This window comes from Ochotona curzoniae, unplaced genomic scaffold (genome assembly GCF_017591425.1).
Source record: "Ochotona curzoniae isolate NIBS_2020 unplaced genomic scaffold, NIBS_Ocur_1.0 contig_4148, whole genome shotgun sequence".
In the NCBI taxonomy this organism is placed as follows: Eukaryota; Metazoa; Chordata; class Mammalia; order Lagomorpha; family Ochotonidae; genus Ochotona; species Ochotona curzoniae.
Window position 1 is genome coordinate 4,379,138 of NW_024466146.1, and position 15,499 is coordinate 4,394,636.

The 15,499-nt window shown below is 38.7% G+C and overlaps 1 protein-coding gene across 1 annotated transcript; it reads left to right on the forward strand.

Moving 5' to 3' along the window:
• Window positions 1-435: 435 nt before the first annotated feature.
• ZDBF2 (zinc finger DBF-type containing 2) lies at window positions 436-11,950 on the forward strand. Its single transcript, XM_040984388.1, has 4 exons — window positions 436-518; window positions 1,669-1,796; window positions 5,167-8,090; window positions 8,208-11,950. Exons 1-4 carry the CDS (start codon window positions 459-461, stop codon window positions 11,948-11,950), a joined length of 6,855 nt encoding a protein of 2,284 aa, XP_040840322.1. The 5' UTR covers window positions 436-458.
• Window positions 11,951-15,499: the final 3,549 nt, after the last annotated feature.

Sequence of the window (15,499 nt, forward strand, 5' to 3'; positions counted from 1 at the left end):
GTCGTTATTATAAATGACCCGGAGAGTTCAGATAATCTGAGGTTTTATATAGAAACATGGTGGAAAAATTAATGAGTTTCATTCAAGTATGGTCAGTATGCCATGGTAATATTTTAGAACTAGTTATTTGCACAAATTGACTATTATTTGTTACTAAATCAATTCCTAATCTGTAATAATGAATTATGAGAAAGCTGATAAGAAATATAAGCATCTGATCTTTAAATTCTGGCAAATTCTTTCATAATCTAAGGTGTTTTTATTGATTTGCTGATTGACTCAGTCAATTTCATTACTATTTTATGTAATAATACTATTATATAATTTCTAAAATATTACTATTTTAGACATAATAATAATCATCAAACCATCCTTCTCATGCCAGTAGGGAATTCTCATTTTTTGGCTCTTTTTCTTCTTTTTCCAGTTGGAGAATTCATGGATTTTCAGTATTCATAATGCAGAGAAAACAAGGCTACTGCAGCTACTGCCGGGTGCAGTACAATAATCTGGAACAGGTGAGAGCTTCCTCTTGCCGTGACGATGCTGTGATTTTTTCTTACATTGTACACAGTCCATTTATTGAACAGATTATACTAAGAATATATTAGTTGGCAGATTAAGATTCCAGGGACATGACCATGCACAAAACCACACATTTCTTTTTCCAAAGAGCTTATGCTAGTGTGATAAGACAGGAAATAAGAAGTAACATATATCTACAATGTGATATGTCTGATTGTGACACAATCTATAAGGGAAATAAAATAGCAATGAGAGTGCTGTTTTAGGTTGGGTGGGCAGGTAAGGCTTTTTTGCTGAGACAGAAGAGAGTTTGGGACAGTAATCCTAAAAGCCAGGAAGCCATGTGACTGCAAATGGGGGTGGGGAGAAGTGTGTGAAGCAGGTGTAGAATTCAAAAACGCAGGTTCTCTAAGACATTGATAAGGAATTTGAACTTTATCCCAAGTGAGATAGGAAGCCATTTTCCAGTTCTGAGAAGAGGAGTTAAATCTTATAAACTTTTCTTTGAGTGGATCCTCTGACTGTTGTGGGTAGAATCTTTGGTATGAAGACTATTTCTTCATTTATTTATTTTAAAAGATGTACTTATTTGGAAGGAAGATGGTGGTCTTCCCATCCACTGGTTCATTCCCCATGTGGCCCCCAATAGTCAGGGGTTTCAGACCAGAGCCAGGCGCTTCTTCTGGGTGTCCACATGGGTGCAAGGCCCAAGTATTTGGGCCATCATCCATGGCTTTCCAAGGCATATGAATTTATAGGGAGCTGGATCAGAAGTAGAGCAGCCAGGACTTGAACCAAAGGGGATGCCAGCCCTTAATCATTAAGCCGCAGTTCCAGCCCTATTGTTAAACACCTAAGGAGTTTCCAATTCTTTGTTATATGCCCCAATAAGCATTATATATATTTTTTGCATAAATTATCCACATTTAAGATTTTTTCCTTAGGCTCTGTTTAGAGAAATGCATTGACTATATCTAAGAGAAAGATACCTTCATGATTTTCAGATGCAAATTTTCTGCAAAATTGCTTTGTAGAAAAGGGATCATTTTCTACAATGAGTATATACATTAATGTACTTTGTGAAACTGTTGCTATACTGAATATTGCCCATTTAAAACTCTTCAGTTTCCCTTTTCTTCCTAGCATTTGTTCAGCGCTCAGCACAGAAACTTGACCAGACAGAGCAGACGTCAAATGTGTACCAGTAGCTTGATGGAGCGTTTCTTGCAGGATGTGCTGCGGCACCATCCGTATAACTATCAGGAAAACAGGTAAAGTGGCCAAGTGGAATGCTATTACTCTGTAATTCGTATTTCATTCAATAGTCATATTGTAGTTACAGAGTCTTTCAAAGTGAATTGTTAAATCAAGAAATGCAGAATGCAAATTTCAGGTAGTTATTTCCATTTGCAATTGTCAGTTTTTCTGGTCTTATGCCAATAATTATGTGTCAAAGAGGTGTTTTGTAAATATGTCATAGGATTATGCAGGGTGGGGGAAGGTGGAAACAAAAATATTTTTTAGAAGATTAGTAACAGGAAAGCTGGTGGCAAAAGCAAGGTAAGGATAGAGTGAAAACAAAGTCAATCCCTACGTTTCTGGAGCTGTTTGCTAAAACAAGTGTCATCAGCTCTCTTTATAACCTGCCAGCGTCTCAGTACCTTTCTTCATGTATAATTTTATTTTTATAACCTAAATGAAAATATATTTTGATAATATGTCAGAGTTAATATCCCATTTTAAAGAAAAATAGCTGCACAAGATGAGATTAAATAGCGTAGTGGGTTTGCCACTGCAGCCATATAAGATGGGTAAAATCCATTGGTACCAGCTGAGAGGCAAACCAGTAGTAAAAGAGGGCTAAACTTCTGCTTTGCACGTTGCTAACCTAGAATTTAGACATGGTGAAAATATTGTAATGGACAGAAAGTAGAGGCAAGATAAATAAGGTTTCTTGGCCGGCATCAAGAACAGAATTAGCCTGTCATGCAGTCAGTACAAGCTGCTGGTTTGTAACTCATGGGCAGTGCTCCAACAACTATATTTGTATAGTGCAGGTATTTCTGTGGCATTCATTCCTAGAGTTTGAACAGTTTCTAGACCTTTAAAAACTTTAAAAAAATCTTTTTGCTTTTCATTCGGAAAAATTCAGGCTTATGAAAACATTGCAAAAACTGGCACAAAGAATTCTTGGGCATTCTTTATCTGGCTGCCCCGAATATGAAATCTGCGATAAGCACCCTACAGTGATCAGCACCAGGAAAGGACTTGGACAGCACACTGTTCGCTCATCTAGAAATCCTGTGAGGTCACGTCAGTCATCCTATTTCTGGACCAGGATCCAGTCTGGGGTCACCCATTTCTAGTTGTCTTACCTTACAATTCTCTTCAATCTTGAACAGTTCCTTAGTTTTCCTTCACTTACAAGACCTTTTCAGAAAAGTACTGGGCACTTACTGTATGAGCTGTCCCTAATTTTACTAATGCCTACTATTTTCTCATGGCTTAATTCAGATGATTCATCTTGAGCAAGCCTCAGAATTGCTGTAGTGACCTCCTCAATGTATGAATTCAAAGACAGATGATTTTGCCATGACTTTGCTGGTGGTTTCAACTTGAGTCTCTTGATTAAGATGCTATCTACCAATTTATTCCTTCCTGAAGTGATGTTTATTCTGCTGTAATTGTTAAGAATCATTTGGGGAAGGACTTCCTGAGACTATGTAAATGTCCCATTCTTCATCTTTCACTCACTTAATTTAAGCATCTCTTCCAATGGATGACTAGAATTAAGTGGCATGAATATGTACAGATATTTTTGGCCTCATTATACTATTATTGATGTCAGAATCAACTTTAAATTTTTTCCAAATTAGTATTAAGTTAGTACATTTATATGGGAAAGTAAAATTAATACTTACAAGTTAAGAAAGATGAGTAGCTTGTGACTCATATATGTCACATATATACACATATTATTTTAGATATAGGAGGCTTTTTTCAGAATAAAAAAATATTTAATGAAGGTTTGTCTTTATAATTCTTACAGTCCATTTTAAAGAATACTTTCAAATCCACAGAAAAATTGAGATAGATCCTATCCCATACCATGGCTCTGCCTGGTTTCTCTGTTACTGACTTCTTGCATTAATGCAGCAGATTTGTGGGAAGCAGTGGATGTCTGCCAATGTTAATAGATTTAAGTCTGTGGGTTTATTCAGATTCCTTAGTTTTGGTGCGAATTAAGTTTTCCTGAACAAACATCCCCTAGTTTACCTCTTTTCAGTTTGAGGATCCCGTCCTGGCTGCCATGTCATGAGCATGTCGTCCTAGGCTCCTCTGGGCTGTGGCAGTTTAATCTCTTTTTAAAATCAGTCTAGACATGATGATGTTTCTCACCTTGAGCTGTAATTATTTTTTGTATTACTTTCTGCTGCTACTTGAATACTTCTTGAGTGATAACTTATCTTTGAGCTCATATCAGTACCTCATATCAGTACCTAGCATAGGATCTAGCAGTCGTATGTCCTTAGATGGAGACAATTGGTGACAGTGGTTTTTTTTTTTGCCTGTTCTGAATTATGAATTCAGGATGTGATGGTATCATTAGGTAGGCAGGTTATGTGTATGGAAGAGTTACTCCTAAAATGGTTTAGATTAAGTATGTTGTCTTGATGCTAGTATGAGAAATTTCCTAGGCTGATTTTAGATTTTTTAAAAATAATGTAGCTTAAAAGTTGAGTGGGAAAGATATACACATGCAAACATTAGCCTTCTTTATGTTCTTGCTGTAGCCATCGTGTTCTGTTCTAATCTTTCCCATCTATTTTATAGAAATGGTAGCAATGTCTAAAATCTTTGATCTTTATTAATACATGTAGACCTGCCTTACTATTTTTAGAACCCAAATTATATTTTATTAAAACAACAGCCACATGGACTCCACTCATTGGCTATTGCAAGTAAAAGGCAATGAATAGTCTTATTTGCATGAGGAAATAAGCAGAGGAGGACATTTAAAATAAAAATTTTTATGTCAGATGATATGTACATTTTTGATTTTAATAGACATTGCCAAATTGCATTTCAGAGAAATGACCAGTTTACAGAGAGATTAATTAAGGATCTTCATACACATTACCTAATCCACACTCCTATTGTCAATGTATTAAAGAACTTGTCAAAATAATGCACTCGTAGTAGCTGATATTTGTGAATGTTTGTAATGTCCTAGGCTTTATTTTCTCATTAACACTCTATAAATGACAACTGATTTTATAAGGAAAATAGTATTATCATTCCCTTTTTCCAGAAGCAGAAGCTGAAATACACAATATTAGTTATCTTGTGTTGACCTTTTTTCCTAACTTTGATAACTGAAAAATGATGCACGGTTGTGTTTGCATTTTCTTGCATTGAGAAACCAGTTGTTTTTTCAGTAGCAGCTAGTGGGACTGCCTCCAAGCTCTTGTACTGATAACCTCACTGAAGTACCTAAAATGGACAGCCTGGTGCAATTGCCTTGATTCTTTGCCCTCTAGGGATGGTCCAAAATAGAAAGACAGTGGTAGTTATTAGAGTTGTGTTTTAGCATTAAAAAAAATTGGAATGTTTTATGTGTTTTTTCCTATCTTTGTTTAGATCAGTGCAAAATGAGATACCTACGAATGCCGATGAGTCACCTGATCCTGAGCCTTCAGATGACTGCCTGCCTGAGGAAAACGCTGAGGATGCTCCTGGACCCAGCGGAGACAGACCCCCTGAGGGTTCTGATCCTGGAGAAGAGTCGAGTTCCACACCTAGTAAACCTCCGGAACGCGCGGAGGAGGTGTTGGTTCGGCCGTCAGTTATTCAGAAGCTGGAAAAGGGACAGCAGCAGTCTGTGGTGCTTGTTCCTAAAGTTGAGGGTAGTATGAAAAAGGTTAATCCAGTAGATATTGGCCAAGCTACAAATAAAGGCAAAAACTTAATTCGACACCCAGTAATTTGTAACGCTCCCGCTCGTGGTCTGCCAGAAAGTTCTTGTACTAAACCGGTTATAACTCAAACTAGGTCACCACCAGCAGGCACTTCGAATTCAGTTAACAAATGTGACCCAAACAAAGCTGACAAGCAGTCTAAACCACCAGATGGGGTCTCTAGGAATCTCATGTCATCATCCAATGTAGAAACATCTGCAGGTTCCCATGAGAAACACAAAATAGGAAAATCTTTATGTACCAATTTAGATAAATTGGTTATACAGAAGGGCACCAAACCTCAAAGTAAAATTCTGTCAGGTGGCTTTAAAGCTCTGGGTGCTGAGAGCTCTGCCAGAGCTGAGTCTCCCCCTGAGTTAGCAGGAAACCCAGCAGAGAAGCCGAGTACTGCTGACATGCCTGCTAGTGAAGGGAACACTGAAGCTGCCACCCCTAGGCAGCCAGAGGAATGCTGTTCCAGTATGGATTGTACTGAGGGAGAAAAGCATGTGGGTTCTAGCAAGTCAGTGATCTGGGGACAGAAGGGCTCCGTGAGTACTGAGATGAAGTCTGATTGTGACTCTGTGCAGTCAGCATCTGAGGCTGTACAAGACATCAGTCTGTGGAAGGAGAATGAAATTGACCAGGAAGATAAGAACAATGAATCTAGAGGTTCTGAGATGAGTCTTGATTGCGGTGCCTCTTTTCGTTCGCTGACTAATTTATCTAAAATGGCTGCCAAAGAAATAAATCTTGCAAAGGAAGTACTTGCTGATTTACAGTATCAGAATATTAAGTCTTGTATTTCTGCATTAAGTTATGGGTGTGATGACTCTCCTCAGGAGGGTACCAGCCAATCTCAAGTGATTGTTAGAGATTCACATCTTAAAAATGCAAAGTCTGTTAGCCTGGTTGACCAAAGCTATGACTCTAGTGATTCTGAAATGAATTTTGATTGTGATGCGTCCTTTCAAACAATTAGTGACTACCCCCAGCAGTCTGTGAAAGAGGAAGACCTTCCTAATGAGGTGCCCATTGTTTTGGTTGATAAGAATTATGGCTCTAGTAGCTCTGACATAAGTGATGATCTTACTCTCCCGCATCAGTTAGTGGTTGACCGTCCCCCGGTGATCGTCACAGAAACAGCACGCTGGAAGAAGGCCCATGTGCGGCTGGTTGATGAGAGCTATGGATCAACTTGTTCTGAAGCAAGTTATGATTGTGATGTTCCTCTTCAGTCAGTGGTTGATCCTCCCCAAATGACTGTCAAAGAAAAGAAACCGAAACACAAACACTCTCGCCAGAAAAAGAAGAAGAAGAAATCCAAGAAGGCGAAAAGACGACTTCCTCACGATGTGCCATTCGAGGCAGTGGCTGATGAGCCCCCGAGGGATCCTGAAGAAATCAATCTTCCGCAAGAGAAGAATGCCGACCTTATGGATATGAACTGTGAGTCTCATGATCCTGAGATGTGTTTTCATGATGATGCTCAATTAGTGGCTGACCAATCTCAAGTAGCAGTTAACGAAGTCCACCCACCAAACATAGATAATGACCTAGAGAATCAGAGTGTTCACTCTAGCATTTCTAACCTAAGTTTTGATTCTGATGCCATTTTTTATCAGTCAGTTGATGATCAGCCTCATGGGGCTTTGGGTGCAGTACATTTTAAAGAGTTAAATATTGACATGGAAGTTAAGAGCTGTGGGTCCTCCACTTCTGAGTTGACTTTTGATTCTGATACTCCCCTTCTGTCAGTTTCTAATATGAGTCAGCAGGATGTTGAAAGAATAAAAGAAGAACGCACTAACCTGGAAGATGGGAGCTGTGAGTCGAATAGTTCTGACATAACTTTTGAGTCCGATATTCCTCTTTGCTCAGTAGTTGACCAACCTGGAGTAGCTGTGTATGAGGCGAAACCTGTTGAACTGGAAAATAAAAGTAATGAGCCTTGTGTTTCTGAAATAACTCTTGATTCTGATATTCCTCTTCATTCAGGAAATGACCAACCTGAAGTAGCTGTTAAAGAAGTAATCATTCAGAAAGAAGAGTATATACACTTAGAAAGGAAGAATGATGAACCCAGTGGTTCTGAAATAAGTTTGGACTCTAATATCCCTCATCATTCAGTGATTAATTCTCCTAAAGTAGCTGTTAAAAAGCTAAGTCCTCATAAAGAAGAGCAGGTACCCTTAGAAAATAAGGAAAAGGAACATACGAATTCTGAACTAAGTTTGGGTTGTGGTACTGCTTTTCATTCTGTGACTGGACATTCTGAAGAACCCACTGAAGACTTAAACTTTCAGAAAGAAAAGCAGGCACACCCTGTACATAAATCTAATGAAGTAAGTGTTTCTGAAACACGTTTTGATTCTGTTATCCCTCTTCAGTCAGTGATTCAAAAAGCTCAAGGCGTTATTAAGGAAAAATGGCTTCAAAAAGAAAGGGCTGCTAAATTCCAAGATAGAGGTGCTGACATTCGTGGTTCTGAGATAAATTCAGGTTCTAGTGCTCCTCGTCACTTAGTGACTGAACCTCAAGAAGTTGGTAAAAAAAAGAAGAGAAAGGAGAAGCATATTGAAGAGAATGGCAGTGATAAATACAGTGGTTCTGGAGTAATTGTGAGTCCCAAAGTTTTTCCCTGGTCAGTGATCGAAAAATCTCAACTAGCTGTTCTAAAGGAGGACCGTGCAGACCCTAATGGTGAAAGCACTGAACCCAGAGGTTCTGAAGTAAATGTACATACTGATGTACCTCTTTGCTCAGTCACTAGCCGATCTCAGCTAGCCCCTCAAAATGAAAACCATGCTGATCTAAAAGATAAAAAAAACGGGCAAGCTACTGATTCTAAAATAAGTTTCAAATCTGTTGACCCCCATCAGTCATTGACTGGACAACCTCGAGAAACAGTTAAAGAAGTTGATATGTGGAATGAAGAGGATATTGACTTTAAAAACAAGATTGATGAGCCTGCTGGCTCAAAAGTAACACATGGCTCTGGTGTTTCCCACCCACCTTCAGTTGATCAACTTCCTGTGACTGTTAAACAAATAAACCGTGAGAATAAAGATGAGATGTCCTTGGAGATGAAGAAAAGCCAGAATAGTTGTTCTGAAATGAGTTCCCGTTCTACTTTCTCAGTTCCAGCAATAGTCATTCAACCTCCGATGACTCTTTTGAAGCCAGAGCACACAGAGGTGGGAGGAAAACCCAGTCAGTCTCATGGTTCTGAAATGAATTTTGAATCTGATAAACCCCATCAGTTCGTGGGTAATCACCCTATGGAAACAGTTAAAGAGGGAAGCTTCTGCACGGGTGAAGTTGGTCGGAAAGACAAGAAGGATGAAGTGAAGGGTGTTAGCGTTATATGTAGTTCTAGTGTCCTTCAGCCAGTGATTGGTCAAACTGAAGAAGTAGTTAAGGAGACCAAGATTTTGAAAGAGCAAGTTGACTTGAAAGACAAGGTTGTCAAACCTAACAATTCTGGAATAAATTTAAAATCTAACGAATCTCTTCAGTCTGTGACTAATAAAATTCAAGAGCCTATTAAGGAAACTAATCCTCTGCCTGATAAGAGCGATGAGCCTGTCAGATCCCAAATAATGTACGCTTCAAATAAGCCTATTCAGTCAGTAGTGGAGCAGCCACAGATTTTGGAAGAAGAATGTGCCAATTTGGAACTTAAAAGCAGTGATCCTTGTAGTCCTGAAACAGGTTTTGATCCCGGTGACCTTTTTCAATCAGCAGAAGACCAGTCTCAAAAAACTAACGGGGAAACAGAAACAAATCTCTGGAAGGAAGACCATATTTATCTGGAAAATATGAGCTACAAGCTAGGTGATTTTGAAATAAATTGTGATTCTGGTGTTCCCGTTCAGTTTGTTGCTGATCCATCTTCTGTATCTGCCAAAGAAATGCACTTAGAAAAGATGTATCATAACGACTTAGAAGGTAAGGACTATAGACCCTGCGGGTTTGAAATGAAATGTGACTCTCAGATTCACCTTCAGTCAGACACCTACCATCCTTCATTGGCCCATGAAGAGACAAACTTTCAGAAAGAAACGCATCTCAGCACGGAAGAGAAGCTGAGTGAACCCAGTGATTCTGGAGTGATATGTGATGCTGATGTCCCTTTTCAAATAGTAGTGAACCAAGCGTCAGACAGAGAAGCAAATCATCCCGAGGTGTTCCTTGTGGATTTGATGACCAGTGATAGTGACTGTGATTGTGAAGTGGTCTCTCATCCTCACTTGCTGCATGACCCAGTTCATATGGCTGCCAGGGAACTCAACTCTGCAAATGTAGATTCTATAAATGTAAATGATTACTGCTATGACTCTTGTGGTTCTGCTGTAAGACATGTTTGTAAAGCCCGTTTTCAGCCAGCGAAAAAGCAATCTAAGGAGAGCTTCAAAATAATAAACCGGAAGAATGATTATATTATTCTGGGAGATTTAAGCTGTCCGTCTTGTGATTCTGAAACAGACTGTGATGGTGACACTTCACCATCCATGACTTACCACTCACAAAGACCTGATAAGAAACCGGTCAGATCTAATGGTTCCAGAAGAAATTCTGCCATGAAAGGCACTTCTCAGCCTATGACTCAACAAATGCAGAGAGCTCACCAGGAAGTGAAACTTGGGAAAGATCAGAATAATGCCAACCTGATGGATCAGCAGTGTGAATCTGGCAATTGGGCAGTTGCGTGGGATGGCTCTGGTGAGTCAGTGGCCCAAGGAGTAGCTCCTGGAGAAGAACATTCGCAGTTAAAACATACCGATCTAGAAAAGAGAGGGAAATCTTGTGATTCTGAGAAGGATCGTCAACCCAGACGTTCTATTCTGCGCAAACCTGACAAGTCTCAAAAAGCTTTGGGCAAAAAAAAGCCATTTAAGAAGGTCAGATTTGACCTGAGAGAGGACTGCCATGATTCCCCATCCAACTCTTCTCCCACGGTTGGTTCTAAAAGGAAGCCAGAAAAAGCAGAAGAGGTTGTCGAAGATGATCCTGATGAGCCAGTTCTTGAAGCCTTGCCCAATATGCCTCCCTCATTTGTAGGGAAAACATGGTCTCAAATAATAAGAGAAAATGACCGTAAGGTGGATGCCCTTGTGAAGGAATTTAGGGAAGGTCGCTTCCATTGTTACTTTAATGATGATTCGGAGCCCCCCAAAGGTTGTTCGAATAAAGGAAATAAAGCCACCCAGCCTGACCTTAATCAGGATACTGCCTCACTTCAAACTCTGTCAGATGACATAGCAAGCAGTTTTTCTGGTTTTTCAGACAGCGATGACTTCTCTGTGGATTTGAATAGCCTAGGCTTTCATTATGCTCTAGCGCAGCAGTTTCCCCACCACTTGTGGCATCTGACTTGTCGATGCCGGGCAGTGAAAGTAAGCCATGCAACCCAGACCAATTTTGCAAATAACCAAGCGAACAAAAGGAAAAGTGACAGCTCAGAGGAAGAGTCACCAGAAAGGAAGCATTTTCAGGATGACAGCAACACAGCCACCATCCAAGGCAGCACTGATGAGTTTCCTGAGTCAAGTCCTACCCATTCAGATCCTACAACATCCACAGCCTTAGTCCACTCTCCTTCATCTCTAAATGCAGAATCCAAGGATAGGGAATCCTCCGAGCTTTGCAGCATGATAGCCAAGGGTTGTGATATGCCGTGTATGTGCAAGTGGGAACAGCATGCCTTTCATTGCAATGACCCCTTCCTAAAACAACCTGTAACTGATAACGATGATGATATGCAATGCTGTGCTTCAACATCTGCCATGGCAAGATATGAATTAAAGTCATACCAAAGGAACATCAAATCTTCAATTCCAAAGGCAAGTCGCTTCCAACTAACTGCCCAAGTCTTTCCCAAATCAGGCAGACGTGAATTTTCAGCAAGTAAAAAGAAAAGTCAGGGCAAGAAGGTAGCAGCTAGAAATAAGATCAGTTTTCTCCAAAAGGTTTATAAATCAGTTACTCTGCCTCAGAAAAGCAGACCAGTTTCAGCGAAACAGTCAGTTTGGATTTGGACTAAACCAAATGATATCATTAGGAAGTACATTTCGAGGTACTCCATTTTTATGCGTCGTAAATACCAATCTAGGGCCACTTTTGTTGCAATGCTTTTCAGAAAGAAGCAGTCTGTTGTGAATAGGTTAGAGAGAGAGGAGAGACATGTTGAGATGATCCTGACTGCTTCATCTCTGCCAGCCGGTGCTGAGGAGCAGTTAAGAGTCCTAGCAGGTCCTCCGAAGCAGCCTGTGACGGCTTCTCCCAGCAGGGCAGGGAGGAAGAGAAAGGGCCTCACACGTTGCCGCCGCAGAAGGAAAAAGTCCGGTATTGCTAGATCCTATGAGTTGAGAAGTGTGTGCCACATACCCGATTCTGGTAGAATGGTGACTCGGCAATCCAACAAATTGAGAACTAATGAGGTCAAACTGAAGTTTACATGTTAAAGTTAATTGACGATTCAGTACTTTAATCTAAATATATCTGGTATTTAGTACTCATAGCTTTCCCAGCTTTTTTGGGAAAACCTTGAATATTTTGCTATAGATTTTATTTTTCAGAACTTTTATATTCGTTTAAAATTAGTGTTAGGGTCCTTTTCTTTAAGATTCAAAATCAACTTCTGTCCAACATTTTTCTGTAGAAGATCTTTATCTTAATTTGTTGTTAATTTGGCAAAGTATATAGAATTTTTGTTCATCAAATCCTGTCTTATTTTTTATGACAATCATTCTCATACCAGCAAGTTATAACATTATGAGAATGAAGATAGTAAAGCTATGAATGCTTTTATTTTTAAAGATCAGAACAAACGCGTATGTACTCACATTCTGTGTTTCAGAGTGGAATTGTCAATATAGTATTCTAACTGGATGATTAAATATAAGACACTACAATGAATTAGCCTTTGGGTGAGGTTGACTTGGAAGATCATACCTAAAATATAATTTGTTCTTCTCTTTTAAAAGAAAATGTGATTTCCACGATCTTTAATCGAGTTTTTAAAAAAGTGCCTGGTGACTATATAAACACAACACAGATTCCTCCTGCTTCTTTAAACTGGGTTTACAAGTCTTTTAACTTTCCACAAACATGTGCACATACACATCTTGGTAGACTTTTCTTTAGCATCATTAGATCATAGGGGGAAAATGGTAGTTGTCGGTGCAGTTAGGTCTTTTTAAATTGTCTTTACTACCTTTTACTTGAAGGATTGTTGGTTTGATATGAAAATCCATATTATTTTATACCATTATCTCTTAAAAATGTTTTTGACATCACTGTATGCATTTTTAAGTGCTCCATCTGAAATTACTGATTTGATAAAATTATTTGAACAGCTCATTTTTTTTTTTTGCAAAGTCATGTAGTATTTCAAAAAATGGATAAAACCGAGCACCTAAGTGGAGGTTCATTTTGCAAGTGGAAAATCTTGATTTGCCTTGAACTTGTCAATTTCAATAATTCAAATAAAAGTTGTTAAGATACCCAGTTTGCATCTGGGATACTCGAAATATGTTCAGATCCTTTATTGGTAGATACTGGTTGAACTAATACAGAAGATCTCCTTACCCTGGTAAGCCAAAATCTTGGCTCTTTTTCTGTTATCAATGTTAAAGCGAAACGTGAATTTCAACTCTATTGTGTGATTAACATGTTTTATCGAAACTACAGTCAGTGTTAAGATGTATCTTGATTTCCGAGGTTAAAAAAATGTGTTACCTTAAAATTAATGAATATAGTGTAATGGTTTGCTTATAAATGTGATTTTATTTTAGGGGCCATTATTTAACCTGTGGGTGTGCTATGATGGTGTTGTGTTGTAATTTCTTCTAAATTTAAGCAGTAATTACAGTGAAAAAAAAATGAGCAAGTGCTTATATTTTTAGTTGCAAAAGAACGCATATAGCATTTCCTTCAACCATATTTTCATTTACTTAAAATATCACTGTGGGCTACTAGTCCAGAATAATCCTCCCATTTTAGTGTAAGAAGAAAGCTCTGTCCCACTGATCAGGAAGTAAACAACTAGTTCTGTAAAAATATTCTACTTGTGGTTATTGATGTCTTTTTTTCCCCCCTGTTAAATAAACCATATAATTCCCTCAGGTACCATGAGGGAACTTGAAGAAGTTCTTGGAAAACAGATTATAAGATAAGATTATTTTGGTGCAAAAACTTTTTGAGATCCAGTTTTTTCATAGTAAACATTTTCCATGACCTTTTGGAAGATCTCTTATATTAACAGACACACTGCAGTGTAGGTTTAAAAACAAGACTTCATTTGAAAATAATTCTGTAAATATCTCATGTCTGCTGTGATCCCATCACGTGCAGTTGACAGTTCCAACTATCCAAGCGATCAAGATTTAAACGTAGGAAACTGTGACAAGCTTTTTCACACTGGGAGCTCTTCTAAGTATCATTTTCAGGGTGACAGATTTATATTTATGACTTACATTATTGAAAATCTGAAATCATTACATGGGACTAATGATATTGTTTAACATGGAAATGCTATTCTAAGTTCTTATAGCCATTGTGTTAGGAAAGCTTGAAAAATTGAAAATAAGTTGGAAGGAATTACTTTCAGAGTTTGATAGTATACAGGATGTGCCCCTTTGTCTAAATAAATGTTGGTTTAATTTGCAGATTAGATAAAACAGTTGGTGTTTTTGTGTGCTCAAGAGTGCATCATATTGTTTTACTAGTAAGAAGTCAAATGATAATCATAATGAGTATTTTATTAACCTTGTCCATGTTTGGTATTTTGCATAGGTTTTTATTGTGATTGTCCTGAGTTCTAGAGTATGTGAAACAATATTGTGTAGAGTGTGTTTTTGCATTTGTGCATTTAAATTATTTATGTAACTAGGGCTCTGAGTAGCACATTTTTTTTTTTGCTTAAAGAAAAATTATATTTAAATATTCAAATAATTATATATTTCCATGTAAAACTAATGTGAAGCTTAATGTATTTTTTATAATGCGATTTAAATGGTAAACTTGTTTTTGAGGTTATCAAGATAAAGCTTATTAAATATTGAAATTTGTGTCTACGCTCTCATCGCGTGAGAAGTTTCTTTTCTGAAAATGCTCAAATAATCAGAGAACAATGAAAACTGTCGCACATTTTGCAAATGGTCTGAGAGAGAATAAGCAAATGTAAATATTGGTGTTAGTGGGAAAATAGTTGAACAAAAAGGTACAGGTTGTAATCAGTGCAGTAGTTATTTCAAACAATTAAAATGAAACAGTTGTTCATTGGTGTGGTGGCACAGGGTTGTTCTTTATGACCCTGTGCTGAAAGGAGCCATGATGGACTGAGTTCAGGAGGCAGTACCCGTGTTACTATTGGACACCTCCTGGGGGAGGGAGAACTTTGGTACCTCCTAGACCACAGTACATGCTGGAAAAGACAAGAAAGCATGGAGGAATGTATTAATTGGGGAGGGGGACTTCAAAAAACCGTGAGAAGTGCACATTTTATCTTAAAGATCTATTTTTACTTACCTGGAATGCAGAGTGACAGGGAGAGAGGTAAATTTTCCACCCTCTGGTTTACTCCCCAAATGACCTCAACAGTTGGAGTTAGGTCATTCCTGAGCCAGGAACCCCATCTCTCTCTCCCAGGTGGGTGGCAGGGACTTCATCACCTAGACCCTGATCTGCCACCTTCACATACTCATTAACAGGGAGCTGATCTGCAGCACAGCAGCCAGAACTCAAACTGGCGCTTCAGTATTAGATGCCAGCATCAGAGACTGCAGCTTAAACCACTGGATCTCAGTGCTGGCCCCACACAAAAGCTGAGAGCCATGAACACCAAGTCTCCCGTGTGGGTGGCAGAGCCCAATTCCTGACCATAACCTCTACCTTCTAAGAAGTGCATTAGCAGGAAGCTGGAGCCAGCAGCCAGAACCAGAAGTCACCAAGTTCTTTGATGTGGGATGTGGACCTCTTTTTTTTTTAATTATTTCGTTTTTGATGTTGTT